Source organism: Heteronotia binoei, chromosome 2 (assembly GCF_032191835.1).
Source record: "Heteronotia binoei isolate CCM8104 ecotype False Entrance Well chromosome 2, APGP_CSIRO_Hbin_v1, whole genome shotgun sequence".
Classification (NCBI taxonomy): Eukaryota; Metazoa; Chordata; class Lepidosauria; order Squamata; family Gekkonidae; genus Heteronotia; species Heteronotia binoei.
In genome coordinates, this window is record NC_083224.1 from 102,508,396 (window position 1) to 102,523,656 (window position 15,261).

General features: G+C 42.8%; 1 protein-coding gene across 3 annotated transcripts in view; it reads right to left on the reverse strand.

Moving 5' to 3' along the window:
- MOB3C (MOB kinase activator 3C) overlaps positions 1–15,261 on the reverse strand; it is a 49,141-nt gene that overhangs the window by 14,963 nt on the left and 18,917 nt on the right. For all 3 annotated transcript variants that reach the window (XM_060231772.1, XM_060231774.1, XM_060231773.1), the window contains exon 3: positions 9,530–9,732. In XM_060231772.1, coding sequence (XP_060087755.1) covers positions 9,530–9,732 — 203 coding nt within the window. The remainder of the gene's footprint in view (positions 1–9,529; positions 9,733–15,261) is intronic.

Genomic DNA, 15,261 nt, shown 5'->3' on the forward strand with positions numbered 1-15,261 from the left:
ATATAAGAGTCCTATGAAGAGCTGTGAGATTCTGTGATAAGATCAGGGTTCTGTAATTAGCTACACAATAACAATTTCCTCAATTTCTATATCATTTGGGGCTCACGAACAGATGTGATAAGGAATTTACTACAGCCAGAAGAAAAGGTTCATAAATAAAGTTCAAAGCCAGGTGCTGACCTGAAACAAAATAATTAGTTTATAGTATCAGTTAAGAATCAGAGAAAGCAGATGGAGTTATGATGATGGTGAGGACAGGGCTCCTAAATAGTTGAGAGGTGTGAAGAGTGTCAGCCAATGTAACCTTGCTGAATAAAACGTCTTGTAACCTTACTGAATGAAATGCTTAGCTGCACTGTAGCCATCTTTGAACCCTGTTACTAACCATGAGAAAGAGCCTTGCATATCAAAGTAGAAAATTCAGATGTTACCAATGCTTACTGTGAACCTTCCTTTCCCTTGATACTAACAAAGGCAGAAATTCCACTCTTTGAAGATAAGGCGCCTCCAGGGACGGCTCTGGACTGTCCCCGGAAGACTAGCAGTAACAATAAGATAAGAGAACAAGACCGTGTGAATCTTTGCACCTCAGTTCAACAATGTTTAGAATTGTGGTTTTGTATGATTCCCTTTGATGTATCCCCATATAGCTATCTCCCTAATGCTATAGTGTATCAGTCTCAATTTCCCTGTGCTCAGATACTTATGGATTACAGAATAAAGCCTAACTTTGCAACAATTCAAGGTCTGGTTGATTCTGAGGTCCCATCGTCTGACAAAGAGTGACTATTCTGTTGCCTTTATGGTGTCGTGGTTAAGAGGGTCAGACTAGTGCTGTGATGGCGAACCTTTTAGAGACCGAAGTGCCCAAACTGCAACCCAAAACCCACTTATTTATCGCAAAGTGCCAACATGGCAATTTAACCTGAATACTGAGGTTTTAGTTTAGAAAAAACAACTCACAGTGAAATTAACAAACTGAAAGAGCATTTGGTCTGGATAGCATTTGCTTAGAAAACAACAAAATAGTAACTTGTCAGAATGGGAGAATGATGGTGAGAGTGTCATAAGGCAATAAATGGAGGCTATTCATTGCTCTGTTGCTTGCAAGTCTGGGTTAAACTGAGAACATGCCTTTCCCAGAGTTGTTCCTGTCCATCTAATTTACTTTTGAACATGTAACATACATTATAAACTTCATTCTAGTTTGCCATTTGGGAAAAAGAACACATTAAAATATAGTGTGTTTAGTAGGAGCTGGTGGTTAGGGTGTCCAAATCAGATCTGGGAGGTCCTGATTCATATGCCCACTCTGCCCTAGCAGCTTGCTGGGAAACCTTGGACCAGTAATATACTCTGAGATAACCCGCCTCACAGGTTTGTTGTGAGGATAAAAGAGAAGGGGAGAGTGTGTCAAACCACTTCAGTGACCTTTTGGGGGAGGAAGTCAGGGGATACATGATGTTAATAAATTAAGTTGATGAAAGGAGTCCACTGATTTATATGGCTGATTTATATGGCAGCACCTCAGAGAACAGAATTTTTGAGAGTCAAAGCTCCATTTATCTAATCAAGGGAGTTCTAATGCTGGAAAGCTTGTGCCCCCTCCCCCAAATCTTGTAGGTCTCTAAGGTGCTCCTGGGCTAGAATCTAGTTGTTCTACTATGGACCAGCATGGCTACCCTTGGAAACTTCAGGGATAGTCTGAATGTATTAACTAGAAAGTCTGATGTGAAAGAGGAGGGCCAGTTTGGTGTAGAGGTAAGCGTGTGGACTCATTATCTGGGAAAACCAGGTTTGATTCCGCACTCTTCCTCTTTCAGCTGCTGGAATGGCCTTGAGTCAGCCATAGCTTTCACAGAGCTGTCCTTGAAAGGGCAGCTTCTGGGAGAGCTTCTCTCATCCCCACCTACCTCACAGGGTGTCTGCTGTGGGGGAGGAAGATAAAGGAGATTGTGAGCTGCTCTTGAGACCCTGAGATTCAGAGTGAAGGGGGAATATAAATCCAATATCTTCTTCTTTCTTTAAACTAAAACTGCAATCCTGTGCATGTGTAGAGAGTAGGTGCCACAGTGCTCACTGTAGATTACTTCTGAGTAACCATGGAGAGCAAGCCCAATGAGGAATGGTTAAGGGAATTGGGGCTATTCAGTCTGGAGAAGAGGAGTTGAGGGGGGAGACATGATTGCTCTTTAGAAGCGCTGCCACTTAGAGGAGGGCAGGAGCTGTTCCTGCTGGCAGCAGAGGAGAGGACTGACACAGGAAAAACTTTTTAACAGTAAGAGTTGTTCAACAGTACAATCGATCCCCTCACTGGCAGTCTTTAAGCAGCAGCTGGACAAACACTTGACAGGGATGCCATTTGGCTGCCTGACCCTTTAAGAGGCTGACAATGAAGCATACCTTGGTAAAGCAGCATGGAGGCCAGCAGCTCCTATACCAGCCTTCCGCTTACTCACCAGGATCAGCATTGTGGCAGCAGTGGTGGGAAGGACGAAGAGTCACTGAAAACGTAGCCGATGCTTCCTCCCTGAATCGCAGCCACTCTGGGAAAAGACTACTTGTCAACAACTAGAAGTCGACCATAACCACGATAGTCCAAGACTTCCATTGCCACTTGGGGTTGTCTATTGTTTCACCGTTGATTAGAAAAGCGCAGTGTGCATGAACTTTCAAGAGGCAGGAAGTAGTTCTCCTACCTCTGAGACATGTGACTTCTAAAAGGAGACAAACTGGTAAGAACCTCCCTCACACCAGAAGAAGGGATGTAGCTGTCCAGCCCGTCCACTAGTTTGCGCCAATCTCCAACACCCAGAAAGGTCCAGCCTGAAACACCAGATGAATGAGATTTCCAGAGGACCCAGACTTAGGTGTCATCCACTACAGACTGTAATTGTCCGCAGCCACCAGCTGAATGCATCTGCCAGTATTTTGCTGCCTGATTTTGGCCAGAAGGACGTTTTGGCAAAACCAGAAGGAGGTCAGTTAGGAAGAACTGATCCAGACAAAGACTCCTTGCCCACATGCCAAGTGCGAATGGTCCAGAAAACACAACATTCAAGGACTGTGCAGCTTTGTGAGAGGCTATATCGCAGAACAATGTGGGGAGGGTAAAAGTTGCGGGTTACATACATAGTTCTTGTGAAGGGTCAGGGTGATTGGAGATGGTTTTAAAAGGTTCATGGAAGGTGTGTTTTGGGAAATATGAACTGAGCCAGAACCCAGCTCACCACCTTGGGATTGGGTTCTGTCATTTGAATAAGTGAGAAACTGATGGAGTAAGAGGGTTTGAGTGCTATCACTGCAGGAAATAGCAACATGACTCTACATGGACCAGTTAGGAGGGATAGTTAACTGGAGAAGCAGACCAGCCTGGTTTACTTGGGTTGGTCAAAGCTGAGACCTGTAAAGGTTTAAAAAAAAAGAAAAGAAAATGAGGCATTCCTTCAGAAATTTGAGTTTTGAAGCAACTGTAGTTTGCCTTGTGATTCTTAGCAAATCTATATTTGCACTTGGGAATTTGCATGGGGGGGTGGAAACCAGAATGGGGAATGAGAACAAATGGGATGGGACTAGCAAAAAGTCTGAATCTCACCAACTTCTGTATGCACCATGTTTTAACAGGAGATGAGTTGTTTTCATCCTGTCTGTGAGGAGCCCAGAACGGTCAAAATAGGATCATCGAAACAGATTGCAGAAGTATTTAGCCTGCAATTTATTTATCAGTGGACGGGATCTCCCTCACAAGAATTGGCAGCTAGACTTTCAATTGGGCTTTCCAAAATTATTGCTTCTATTAGGTGTAACACGAGACCAAGAAGGGAAGTGTTTGAGTTTAGAAGCACAGCTACTGAAAACGCAAAAAAGATATATTATTCTTATTCCCCAGAGTCAGACAGAAACCTGTCTATAGGTCAGTTTCTGTAATGTGGACTGGTACATTCCAGGAAGGGCTTACCAAGGTCATATATTTGGCAAGCTTATCAGACTGATTATCCCATGGAAAGGGAACACCACACACACACACACACAGGAGAAGAAAAGTACCATACAAAAGGGGTAGGACTTGGAGGAGCCTAATCCTAGATGAAAACTAAGATTTACCAGGAGTTTGTTTACTCACAGATATAAAATATGCAGCCCTAGCAGGCTCTTTGTTTGGACTGCCAGGTTTGGCAGCAGGAAATGGAGGGAATAAAGATGGGTTAGCTTGCCTAGTGGTAAAAAGGATCAATGGAACATCAGAAGTCATGAGGAATCTGTGGTTAGATCTCAAAGCAACAGAGAGGGCCAAAATACATGGTCATAGATTTCTTGATCCTTAGAGCTGTGGATGCAAAAAGTTTGAATGTGTTATCTAAACTGAAGTTCATTGTCTAAGCTTAAGTGACCATTCCCCATCCTTAGAAGCACACGTGGAAGAGCAACAAAACTAAGACACCATCAGTGAAGAAGTATTTGGAAACCTATTGGGAGGTGTTGGGAAATGGTTCCAAAGCCTGGGGTCAAGGGTCAAACTTGTCCTCATGAATGCTTGCCTATGCATAATTTTGCTTGCATGCTTTTGCACCTGTATTCAATGCATACCTTTGCTTATATCATGCTTGAAAACAATGAACAAAGGCTTCCCCCACAGGGAAAGAGAATGAAAAAGAGGAAAAAATATACACAGAGAGAGGCCTGAGATTGATGAAAGTGGAGCGTATATTTATTTTTTATTTATTTATCTGGGATTTATATCCCGCCCTTCCCACCGAGTGGCTCAGGGCGGTATATGCCTTCCCTCCACTTAATAAAAAGAAATTGTCGGATGTAGATTCAGATTTGTACTTGAACATGGACAGAGTGCCAAATTTGCACTAACCTGCCTTAACAGTTATAACTAAGCCCTTACATTCAAAGTATTATATTTGCATAACTTGCCTTAAAGTATATAGTGCCTCCTCTATGAATTTTCAAGGCCTAAAGTGGTCTGGGGAATAAAGAACAATGGCTTCTATTAGAGTCTTTGCTAAGCGTATTAGAGATGAAAGGAAGCAGGGCTTTTTATGAGGAGGAACGCACAGGAATGCAGTTCCGGCTGGCTTGGTGTCAGGGGATATGGCCTAACATGCAAATAAGTCCCTGCTGGGCTTTTTCTACAAAAAGTCCTATGCGTAACAATGGTGCTGTCAGGGGGTGTGGCCTAATATGCAAATGAGTTTCTGCTGGGGTCTTTCTGCAAAAAAAGCCCTGAAAGGAAGCCTCATCTTTAGCTGAAATTTGTTATCACCATTTGTTCTATAAACATCTTTTGGTGAAGAGTAAGCTATCTTTCCTACCTCTGGGAGCCTATCTCTCGGAGAAGGTCAAATCCTCATAGAGCAGAAGCTCTGCTCTTACACATTCTGGAACTGAGCCAGCGGCCTGTACTGGAGACCAACAGGAAGGGGGGGAAACCCGCAGATATGAGGATATGAATGTGAGAGTTGGAGGTCCTGATTAAGAGTAATATCAATTCATCTCTTGCTTCTAAATCTGGAGATGTGAGGTATTTGGCCAATGAGTGTAATCAAAGTGTCAGAAGTGTAGAACTGTGTAGCCAATCTGTAAGTTGGCCTTTGTTTATAGAAAGGTATAAATGTTATGACTATGGAGAAGATGGCTTAAGGAAAATGGAGGAAGAATGACGGAAAGGTGAAAGATTGTTTTCCTTCCCACATTAATGTGAAAATAATAAAATACCTGCATATCTATCTCTTTACACCTCTGTTGCCGAGTCTCTTGATTGTAAGAAAAGAGGGGACTCTGCTGTGTACAACATTAGGTACATCCATGAAGGGAGAAAATCAAGGAAAGAGGAAGAAACTTAACCGCTCTTAACCACTACACCAAACTGGCTCTTGAAATTTGCACAGCCAGACTCAATACCACTTCTACCAGTTTAGCATGATCTTAACTTGTCCCTGGAACTCACTACAAGGAAGATAACAGTCAAGAGTTGACCACTGATTACACCAGGTTATCAGCAGAAGGAGAAAGAAGCAGAATTATTACCAACACCATTCTGCAGTGCAGGAAACAACAGAAAAGTCATACCTTTCTGGAAAAGTATCTTATCCTTATTACCTATGGTTCAGAGACAGAAGCATATACATTCGCACTTGGAAATACAATCAGCTAATAACACTACTGTGGAGTTCTTGTCATTTTGCAAAGATGTGTGTGTAGAAACTTCCTCTTATTCTTTTTTAAGGGAAGCAGGAACAAAGAGGGAAGTAGATTATTATAGTCCCCCCACCATCTCACACTTTCTGGTTTCCTGGGTTTAAATTACTTTCCAGAGGTCATCTGAAACAGGCTCAGAATAAATCAGATGAAATATGGCAGTTCTTCTAGATGTGCAATATTGCACTCATACATTCTCTAATAGCAAGTGGCTACTTTTCATGGATAGAAAAGATATCCCTACTTTGGAAAGTTTCAGCTAAAGCAGAATCACATTTGTTTGGCTGAAATCCTATGCATACATATGTGGAAGCAAATTCCACTGAACTTGGCAGGGCTTTCTTTTGAGTAAATGCACAAAAGGATGAGGTAATCCTGAAACTGGAAAAAAAATTTAAATAGTGCTCCTGCCAAGGGTTCAAACCAAGACAGGTAGACAGATGCCTGAAATAAAGTGAGCAGCCAGCTATGAATCAACCAAGAACACTTTATTGCAAGAAGAAACAGTCACACCAGCACAGGCACTTCACTCATTATATACACTCTGGCCATGGTTAACCATGCCCCCTAGCAGGCAACAGTTACTCCTATTGGCTCACTCCAGAATTCTTCGTTTGCTTTTTTTTGTTACAAGCCTAGCATCCTAACTGGCCAGTTCTTCCAGGCTTCAGGATCCTGGTTTGCAAGGAGTGCCTGTCTCAAGCTCAGGCAACAAGACCCCAGTACAACACAATACATAACAATGCCCATAATTGATCCTGGTGTTTGGCCATTATGTGAGGAAGCAGATTGCTGCTTTCTGTGTCTGCCTGTCTCCCTGCTATTCCTTGAAACAGCCCTTCTGATTCAAAAGACTATGAGCTATTTGCTGTTTGAAACTATTTAGTGAATCTTCTGTGCTGCACCAACAATAATGCACCTATGTAACTTAACAGCACCATTGCTCCAGTGAAAATACTTTCTAGAAGCACAACTAGAGTAGAAATGGCCAGAAGTACAGCTGGTTATTTCATAACTCAATCAGTGAGGAAGAAAGAAAACATGTATGTTAGACAGAAGAGTGCACGAGGGAACCAGCTTGTGGTCTAACAGTCATCCTCTTTGTACATTAAAAAAATGAGAAAATCCTGCAGTGAAGATTCAACTGTAATTAACAGCTTGAAGTTGAGAGATGACTCAAAAGGTAGTAAGTTGCCAATTCTCAACTGAAACCAGAGATTTGAAATCCGCTGTAAATACTGATAGAGTAGTAGTTAGTTTAGTTAGTTAGATAAAAAAAAAAAAGGTGTTCTTTTCGGGTGCGTGTTGTGGCGGATCGCCCTCCGGGGCTTTCCCCCCTCCTTTGTTGCTCCCTAGTTTTCCCCTCCTCAGAGGATTCTGAGAAGGTTTTTCCCTAGCACGATTGTCTATGGACAGTCGTTGGGGGTTTTTAATAGTACTATCACTGATGAGGAAATTCTTTTCATTCACTCCCTGTTTGAAACATAGAAAGCAGGTATAAAGAATGGTAAAACTCTTCTGTACTTTGCTGCCTCCAGCAACAGTTACATCTATCCAGTATGACTTTGTTATGGGATTCCCTCTAAGAATAGCTCTCACATGAGGCAAAGATTGTATTATCTATATGAAGCAGCAATTTAGCAGGCAGCTACAGTGAGTCAGAATCTGCTCGAAGCTTGCTGAAGATGATACCGATGCAGGCAAGATGAAAGGGACTGAACAACAACAAAAGGCTTTTTGAATTCAGACAAATTTTTTGGTGCTAGGAATCTTCTGGGGATTTGTAGCTTGTTGAATTATTTTATTTGCTTCCAATATACTTGTGTTATGATCCTGGGCCTAGTGAGGCCTACAGACTCCAGAGATAGGGTTGGCAATCCCCAGGTGGAGGCAGGAGATCCTCCAGTTTGGAGGCCCTCCCCTCGCTTTAGGGTCATCAGAAAGCAGGGGGAGGGGAGGGAAATGTCTGCTGGGAACTCTATTATTCCATGTGAAGACTTATTCCCATAGGAAATAATGGAGAATTGATCCGTGGGGCTCTGGGGAGGCCCCTGTTTTTTGAGGTAGAGGCACCAAATTTTCAGTATAGCATCCAGTGCCTCTCCCCAAAATGCCCTCCAAGTTTCAAAAAGAGTGGGCCAGGGGGTCCAATTCTATGAGCCCCAAAAGAAGGTGCCTCTATCCTTCAGTATTTCCTATGGAAGGAAAGCATTTTAAAAGGTGTGCGGTCCCTTTAAATGTGATGGCCAGAACTCTCTTTGGAGTTCAATTATGCTTGTCACAGCCTTGCTCCTGGCTCCACCCCAAAGTCTCCAGGCTCCACCCCCACTCCTGGCCCAGATATTTTTTGAATCGGACTTGGCAACCCTATCCAGAGTAGCCTGTCTAGGAGTAGCTACAGAGGGCCTACGTTTCCCAAGATCCCTTCTGTCTCTCTGAATGGGTGGCAAGGTTTGCAGGGAAATTAGACCAGAGTGGGGTGAGACCTGGGAGAAAAGCATAAAAGGGCCAAGCACAGACAGTGTGTTCTTTCTCTGGAAAAGGCTGCAAGAGAGAAAGCAGCAGGAGAGATCCCTTACCCTAGGGATCAGTTTGGTATTAGAGGAAGGAAATGTCTAGCTAAATCCATCAGGGCTTCTGTTTATTTGCACCATTTTCTACTGTTTTAATACTTACTATTGCACTAAATGTTTTACCACCATTTATTGTTATTTTAGAGCACTAATAGAAGAAGATATAGGATTTATATCCCGCCCTCCACTCAGAGTCTCAGAGTGGCTCACAATCTCCTTTATCTTCCTCCCCCACAACAGACACCCTGTGAGGTGGGTGGGGCTGGAGAGGGCTCTCACAGCAGCTCCTCTTTCAAGAACAACCTCTGCCAGAGCTATGGCTGACCCAAGGCCATTCCAGCAGGTGCAAGTAGAGGAGTGGGGAATCAAATCCAGTTCTCCCAGATAAGTCCATGCACTTAATCACTACACTAACCTCGAAGTTTAATAATAAACTTCTTTTTGTTGTTATACTGCCTGGGTCCTCACGTCTCCGTGGTCATGGTTAAGAGGCATGTACTAACAAGGAAAACGGGTGGTTGGGTGCTCCATGCAGATCCTTACCAGAATGGTGGCAGCCAGTAGAAGGCCCTCTTAGACCCCTGCTGTAGGACAACTTGGATCATACATTTGTTCATAAAGTAAATATTACAGAACTACCATAAATCTGCAGGTGCTACCTAACCCAAAGAAAAAAGCCCAGTAGTATTGTCCCTGAAACTTCTCACTGTTGGAAAGTAGGAAGCATGTAACAGGATCTACATTCTTACCAGTGGCTCCAGTTCCCTTTGGTCAACCAAACTAAACTCACTGATGAAGTAATAGAAGTGCTTGTAGCAGGTGTTAACATGAGCTTCTGCACCCATGCTGATAATGCTGTCAAAATGGTGGATGTAGACATGAACAAAGACTCTGAAGAGACGTGTGAGGATCTTTGTGCAGACCTGCTGGAAGTTCTTTGGGAAAGGAACACCTGCAAGATAGAAGGGGGGAGGACTTAAGGGTGTAACATAATGAATTAAAACTGGACAGTACAATCTAATGAGTAACTTCCAATTGTGTTGCTTTAATGAACATTACACATATGTTCTGTTAACAAATTATAGTATGTGCAAATACTGTAGCCTAATCTGAAGTGCATTACCTAGCTAAGCCTTCTGAAGTGATGGTTGGCATAGTTTATTATTATCATACTTCCATGCATGTAGTTTTTTGAAAAAATAAATCTTTTATTTTGGAATAGGATTACAAGTTTTATTTTTTCATCAACTAGATTTTAAATCATGGACTACAATTCTGCTCCATCCCCAGCCATAAGAGGTGAAAATCAGCAGTCTCAGCCTCAGGATTCCTGGAAACTCTGGTGCCTCCTCTGCAGACCTATAAGTTATCAGCCCTCTCTAGTCAGAGGCACTGACAAAGAGAACACAAAACTGCTTTTCTTTCTTATTTGTATTTGAAGCAAAGTCTTTCATCTTTCACAGCAAAACTACTATGGGTTTTCTTCTAATAAGTAAAGAATTACAGGCATGTAAACTGCCAGTACTCAATCAAAAGCAACATCAAAATAGGTTTTATATTTGTTCTAAAATATTGGTGGACCTTTAACTCTGTTATTGTTGAAATCATTTTGTTGTACATCTATTAATGGGGGATGCTCCATGTTTACAGTAGACACCGCCCCACACCTCCTTATATTCTAAGTTCTCTTACTCTTAAGGAAATGTTTCATTTTTCAGGGTCCTTAAGAAGCTTCACTCAGATTTTAAAAACTGTTAATATTTTTTAAACTGAGGTTAAAATATTCCATAAAAGACCTTCTGTAACTACTTATAATATTGATACTCAGGGCTCTTTTTCTTGCAGGAGCTCCTCTGCATATTAGGCCACGGCCCCTGATATAGCCAATCCTCCTGGAGCTTACAGTAGACTCTGTACTAAGAGCCCTCTAAGCTCTTAGAGGATTGTCTACATCAGGGGGGCGTGACCTAATATGCAGAGGAGCTCCTGCTAGAAAAATAGCCCTGGTTGATAATAAAACCAGTTGGACATGCTCAAAGTAAACCAACAAAGGGTTTTTAGTTCATGAGCACTTATTGATAAGTTATTTACATGCTGCAGTATAATAAAACATTTTGGACGATAACTTTAATGCATATTACTAGTCACAGTATTCCATAATACTGCCTTTATTCCTGTGAAAACACCTTTGGTTAAAAAAAAAAACAACTAGAGATCAATCTGTCCCCCCTGCCCCTGAAGAAGGAAAACAAGAGTTCAGTAAGATTTTGAAATGACCAAGAAAAATTGAGGGAGGAAAATAATTTACAAGCTAAAATGGATTAAGTTCCCCAAAATACTAGGTGAGTTATAAACTGATACATCCATGGTGGCTGTGACGGAACGGCCCTGGTTTGCCTACCAGACCCCGTTCCCCTTTTTGGAGGGAGCTATTTCTCCTCCAGCCAGTTGGGCTCGCTGCCACCACCTGCTCAGTCTAGGGGTTTGGATTGAGAGGAACAGGACTCCCAATCCCCCTCTCCAGCTATGAGGCCAGGCCTCAAGGTCCTCTGCCATCCTGTACTTGGGTATCACAGAGACCACAGCACTTCTTCGGGGAACCCCTGGAGGATTGGCACCTTATACAACTACATGCCTTCCCCCTTTCCCCAGGGCCCCTTTCATAAAGCAACGTGGTCTAAAGCGGTTGGGGATCTATGTGGTACAAAGTTTGACTGCCAGCATTCAAAACAGTAAAACTATTTAATCAGAAGAGAAAAAGAAAAGAAAAAAAAGCAGTTGCATGTAAAAGTTTAGCACAGCACCTGAACAGCAACCAGAAGGACAAATAAAAGGTGGATTTAAACGCATCCTCCCGTCCCTGGTTTAAACTTGCCCTGCCTTGTGAAGGACTTCCTTGGTCTGACTGCTTGGAGTCCACTCCTCTCCCCCAGGAGAAGGCCTCTCCCACAGTCAGGAGCCCACAGACTGACAACCTCTCTCCTTAAGGGCCAGCCGAGAACTGGCCTTTTCCCACCTCACTCCAATAAAAAAAAAAGAACTTCCTGCCCCTCTAGGAGGCTTTCCCCCTAGAGTTGATGGTTTAACTCCGGAAGGGAGGAGGGAATGAGGGGAAGGCTAGGCCACAAAGCCTGCCTTAGCAGTTCATGTTCCCTCCCAACCAAGCACCACCATTAACTAAGATGGCGTTTCTCCACAGTGGCAAACTGGGCTCAGCCACAGGATCCTAAATTAAGTTCCCATCTGCATTAGCAAATTGGCAGCAAATTTTGAAGTGTTTTTCACAGCTTGCAAGGAGTTGTTATTAATCATGCATTTATGTTCCAATGCACCAGACTGATGAAACGAAGCAAGTGAGCAAAGCTCTGTGCTGTGGAAAGACCAAACATTTTCTAGGGTCATTAGGCAATCTAAGAGAATTTGGTATGTATAGGATTCTGCCTTGGAGCTGTACAGTCATATAATGAAAATATGAAGCCATCCAAGTCACAGCATTTGTTCACCTAGCCTCCTGAGAGGCAGCAATTCTCCAATGTCTCAGGCGAGGTCTCCAAGTACTTCTAGCCTTGATATCTGGGATCTCTGAAATTGGAAATGCCAAGTATTGAACTCAGGACTATCATTGTGTCAAGCTCTGCCAGTGAATTCCACGTCTTTCTCCTTGGACACCTTATGATTAAAATCTATAATTAATATTAGAGGCTCAAACACTTAATTGCCATTTTGAGGACTGAGTTTTCATTTCATTCAACATAATTCTTTATTAGTTCTGGAGGTTTACTTATATGATACACCAGGGGTCCTCAAACTACGGCCCGCGGGCCAGATGCGGCCCGCTGAGGACGTTTATGTGGCCCGCCGGGTTATGGCAAAATCAGACCGGAAGTGACGTTCGACCTAAACTCGCGTTAGCAACGCACACTTCCGGCACTGGGCTGAGGCGGCGAAGACAGAGTGTGAGGTGATACCGAGGTGAGGTGAGTTCCCAGGCCGGGGTGTGTGGTGTGGGGAAGGGAGAGAGATGCAGAAGACAGAGAACTGATGGCCCGCGGCCTTGTACAGTAACGGCAGTCCGGCCCTCCAACAGTCTGAGGGACAGTGAACTGGCCCCCTATTTAAAAAGTTTGAGGACCCCTGTGATACACCAACAGAGGGAGCTATAGGATATGCTTAGAATCTGAGAGATGCATGCTAAGATCATTTGGCAGTGATAGTATTGGGGAGGATGGGAGGGAAAAACCTCATACTCTCAGAGATTTCTACAACTTGATCACAGTGGCTAATAGAAAATGCAGTGAACAGTTATCTGAAAGGCTATCACATGCATTCAACCTAACCACCATCCACAATACAATGACAAAAAGGTAAACAGACACCAGGCCCTCCCCCCACCCCGCCAAATGGCTCATTAATATGTTTTAGCTTCAAACAAGCCTCAGCTTGCTTCTGCTGGCCACTAATTAACTCATAGACAGTTGACCTAAAACACACACACCAAATACATCTGGTCTCTTCATTATTCTATAATATCCAAATTTAAAAATACACATATCTTACTTAGAACCAGGGCTTTTTTTGTAGCAGTAATTCCTTTGCAAATTAGACCACACACCCCTGATGTATAACCAATCCTCCTAGACTAGTCTGACACTCTTAACCACTATACTATACAGGCAACAGAATAGTCACTCTTCTCCACACCTCTCAACTATTTAGGAGCTCTGTCCTCACCATCATCATAACTCCATCTGCTTTCTCTCATCCATAACTGATACTATAAACTAATTATTTTGTTTCAGGTCAGCACCTGGCCTTGAACTTTATTTATGAACCTTTTCTTCTGGCTGTAGTAAATTCCTTATCACATCTGTTCGTGAGCCCCAAATGATATAGAAATTGAGGAAAATGTTATTGTGTAGCTAATTACAGAACCCTGATTTTATCACAGAAACTCACAGCTCTTCATAGGACTCTTATATTTCCTTTTTAAGAACCCACAATATTTTAAACCCTCAGGGTTATGGTGAAACCCCCTGAAATAAAGTATTCAAACTCAGAGGAGGGGTTTGTGCTACCTTCAAAAGGTAGCAAGACTTATGAAATCTACACAGCCTAACTGCAGCCCCTTTCACTTGGTATTCTGTACATTCTGCAAAGAAGCATAAGTAATTTAGCTTTCACCAGCCCTCTCATGCACTGCCAATATGCCTCACAATAACTGTAAGAGCTCTTACAATAACTGTAAGAGCTGTGTAATTGTTCCCATTTTACAGATAGAAAATTACAGTCCAGGTCCACTGATATGCTCAGACCACCATGGTTTGCACATGTTAGTATGAAGTCTCATCAAATTCAGCCCTGCTGGCTCTAATATCTATGTACACTACTTATGCTTTTGCTAAAATGTTTGATTTCTACACACACATTTCACAATATGTTAATAAGGTATTCTAGACCTCTTGTTTATGCTTCCATCCCTGAACAGTTTCTTTGTACCTCTTTGTATTTGGCTCTGTAAAATCTGTGGCTTCACTCTCAAGGCCCAAGACTAATTTTAAAGATACAACACTTTTAAAAAAAATATTTATTTTCTGGGAGAAATAGATAGCAGCAACAGGCAATAGCAAAACCTTGGGTTATTTCTGGGAAAGACAGAAAGTGCTAATTGTCCTCTCCTAAACAAGTTGAAATTTCTTACTAATTCAGTCTCTCTCCCCCCCCCCCCCCCCCCACTTTTAAGGTTGCTTAGATTTAGACTTTGGTCATGCTGAATAAGAAAGAGCTGCTGAGGATAGCCACAGAGCAACCCCCTCTCTGGTTGTCTGAACCTGCCACAAAAACAGGATCTTTAAGATCCTCTGTGGAACTCAAATGTTGAATTGGGGCCCATGGGAGAATAAGGTTGCCAGGTCTGACTCAAAAAATATCTGGGGACTTTGGGGGTGGCAACCACAATTGAACTCCAGAGGAAGTTCTGGCCATCACATTTAAAAGGACCACACACCTTTTAAATACCTTCCCTCCATTTGGAATAATGAAGGATAGGAGCATCTTCTTTTAGGGCTCATAGAATTGGACCCCCTGGTCCAATCTTTTTGAAACTTGGGGGGGGGGGGGATGTTTTTATGAGAGGCACTGGATGCTATGCTGAAAATCTGGTGCCTCTACCTCAAAAAACAGCCTCCTGAGCTACCAGATACCAGCATATCAATTCTCAATTATACCCTATGACAATCAGTCTCCATAGGGTATAATGGAGTGCCCAGCAGACATCTTCCTCCCCCCCCCCCAGCTTTCTGATGACCCTGCAGTGGGGGGAGGGCCTCCAAACTGGGGGATCCCCTGCCCCCACCAGGGGATTGGCAAGCATATGGGAGGAGGTGCTAAAAGGAATGTTAGACATAAACCATATAAAACAATTTAGGTTGTAAATTATATGATCATGTTCCTTTTAAATGCCTTCCTTCAATTAGAAATACTG